Here is a 3039-nt window from a genome sequence, read left to right on the forward strand (position 1 = left end):
ATTTAATAATTTGACAATATAATAAAATATTTTAAAAAATCTCTTTTTTATAATTTTTTTAATTATTCACCAATAATTTCATTTATACATCATTAAATATTTAATTTTTTTAATTAAATTTAATTTTTTTTAATTATTGTATTTCATTTTTGAGCACACCCTTGCCTCATTTGTCGGCACGCACCCCACAAAACAATAGATTGCACAGAGAAAGCATGAACCAAAAGGTGAGCAAAGCAAATCCCTAAAACGAGAAAAATAAAACGACCCCTACACACCGTTCTCTCCAAGTTCAGACACACCCACTCACTCTCTCTCTCTCTCTCTCTCTGTATGGAATAACGCTCATCCGAAAATCTCTGTCGTTTCAATCGTTGCTATATTGCGCCGATGGAAAATTACTCATACGCTTCCTCTTACCCTGACTCCGGCGACGCCTCTCCTCCGTCGCGCGACATCGATTTCGACACCACGCAGCCGTGGGAAGACCAACCGCCACCTGCGGCAGGCACCTACATAGCCAAGTTCATGTGCAGTTTCGGCGGCAAAATCCACCCTAGACCTCACGACAACCAGTTATCTTACATCGGCGGCGACACCAAGATCTTGGCCGTCGATTGCAACATCAAATTCTCTGGCCTCATCGCCAAGCTCTCCGCCCTCTGCGACGGCGACGTCTGCTTGAAGTACCAGTTGCCCGGGGTGGATCTCGATGCGTTGATATCGGTGACTGATGATGATGATCTGGAGCATATGATGCACGAATACGATCGGTTGTATAAGGCTTCGGCGAAGCCGGCGAGGCTCCGGTTGTTTTTGTTTCCGGCGAATTTGCCGGTGGTTGCGGCACCGTCGGAGGAGAAGACTGATCGGGAGAATTTCGTCGACGCTTTGAATTCTCGTCCGATTCAGTCGTCTCCGCCGCCGCCGGCGGAAGCGGCGACGACGACGACGAACAAAATGGACTTCCTGTTCGGATTGGATAAAGGAATGCCGCCGCCGCCATCTCCGGTGTTGACGAAGGTACCGGATCGAGCCCTAGAACCGGAAGTTCCGGCTCCGATTCCGAACGATCGAGTCATCCGAGCGGATCAGATCCAGGATTTGCAGAGGTTGCAGATTGGAGGTCCTGGAGATCAAGATCAAGCTATTTATAGGAGGAGAAGTGATGATAACTCGGTCGATTACTCGTACGTACAAAAATTCTCAGAAAATGTACAACCGCCGCCGGCTACATCACCGGCGACTGAATCTTCTCCGGTTGGATACTGGCCGGAGAATCAGATCTCCGGCGACGTATATCCTGCTACTACGAGGGGACCTGAACAATCGGTATACATGATTCAAGCTCCAACAGGTGTATATCACACGCAGATGGGGAGACCGGTTACGGGGCCAACCGGCCAAGGATACTACATGGTTCAGAGGATGCCACAGCAGTATTACCGGGACCAGCAGCCGGCGTACAATGTTGTACCACCGGTGGCTGCTCCGGCGGTGGCGCAGCCTACTCTGCCGCCGATGGGGGCCGGGTTTTCTGAAAGATATGGAATGGTGAGGCCAACGACTGGTGGTGGAGTTGGGATGGTGGATGCGGGGTACACGCAGATGGCGTATGATACTGGGGTGGGAAGGCAGGTATATTATACCACCGCCGCCGCTGCTTCGGGAGGAGGGGTGGTGGGGCCGCCGTATCAGGGAATGGGTACGGCGGCGGTCAGCGCCGATATGAGGACAGGTCAGGACGGTAAGGTCGCTGTGAATGCTGCTTCACAAGCTCCCGTGTGATAGTAATAAATCTAACACATATATTATAATATATAATAGTTATTAATATGAATATGAATTTGTCAAATAAATTTTCGTATGCTTTGCGTATCGTTAAGCTTTTAATTCCGTTTTGTACTGTATTTTATTGTATAAACTTGTGGAAATCATATGAATTTATTACCGTTGAGTGTTGTTAATCTGCTAATTGTTTCTTGAAATGATTATTTTTCCAACTAATTATATCTTCGTTTTTGTTTCAGCTGTTGCTTTTCTTTCTTTTTTTCAAATGAACATTCTCCAAATTTAGCTTATTATTGAACTCGATTAAAGCTGCAAATGTGAAGAACATTAGAGAAAAACAAATTGCTCTTACCTCATATACAAGTTGCTAAAATATGAGAATTTATAAAGGTCTTTATTTCCTCTTACTTGAAAGAAAAGAAAAAGAAAAAAAAAAAAAAAAAAGATGGCTTTCATGGCACCGAAAAAGACACATTCCCCAAAGTCGAGAAGGTTGAGGTAAGGACTAAGGTTTGTTTTGAAAATTTGATTAAAGGTTGATTTTTAAATTTTTAAAAAAATATATGTGAAAAGATTAAGAAATAATGTGATTCAAATATATTAAAAGTCAAAATTTAATTTTTAATCATCTTTTTAAAAGAACCCTAATATTTCCAATTTGAATAGTAAAAATTGAAAAAATGAGGATTACGGCCAGGACAAAGAGACTCTTTATCGTTTGGTGATTAGGGATAGGAATTTATAATATTTCTCGTCAAGAGGCAAATATAGTTGACATAAAGCATTTGGGGGTCGAGAACAGGAAAGAAAAATTTGGCCCCCCTTATTATCCATCCTATGAGCATTCCTAGCAGAGCTCTTAAATCATGTCCTTACTTATTTTAGGGGATTGAAACTCCCTTACACCACCACATCAGTTCCCTTATACATCACTCAAAACTAATATTTACTATAGCGACTCTGTGTTTGTAAGAAGTCACTGTAACTTTCTCTATATCTGACAGTGGTTGTGTACCCGGATGTCCCAGATGACTAATCTGTCCAAAACTTGTTTCACTGATCATCCACTCGGACATCCGACTGGTCGACCTCCCAGACGTCTGGCCAATTGATCGGCGGGTCAACCGCCCTGCAGTCATTGCTTTACTCTATCCATTCTCAAAGCTTATATATGTATTGTATAGATATATACAAGCAAGAATAGAGGGAGAGAGAAAACTGGTTGTATATATATATATATATATATAT

General features: G+C 42.8%; 1 protein-coding gene across 1 annotated transcript; it reads left to right on the plus strand.

Moving 5' to 3' along the window:
- The first annotated feature begins 220 nt into the window (after nucleotides 1-220).
- LOC114310160 (uncharacterized) lies at nucleotides 221-1967 on the plus strand. The gene has a single exon (XM_082899992.1). It carries the CDS (start codon nucleotides 391-393, stop codon nucleotides 1786-1788), a length of 1398 nt encoding a protein of 465 aa, XP_082756118.1. The 5' UTR covers nucleotides 221-390; the 3' UTR covers nucleotides 1789-1967.
- The last annotated feature ends 1072 nt before the right edge of the window (nucleotides 1968-3039 follow it).

The sequence above is a fragment of the Camellia sinensis genome, chromosome 12 (genome assembly GCF_055761805.1).
Source record: "Camellia sinensis isolate YWXY chromosome 12, ASM5576180v1, whole genome shotgun sequence".
Taxonomy (NCBI): domain Eukaryota; kingdom Viridiplantae; phylum Streptophyta; class Magnoliopsida; order Ericales; family Theaceae; genus Camellia; species Camellia sinensis.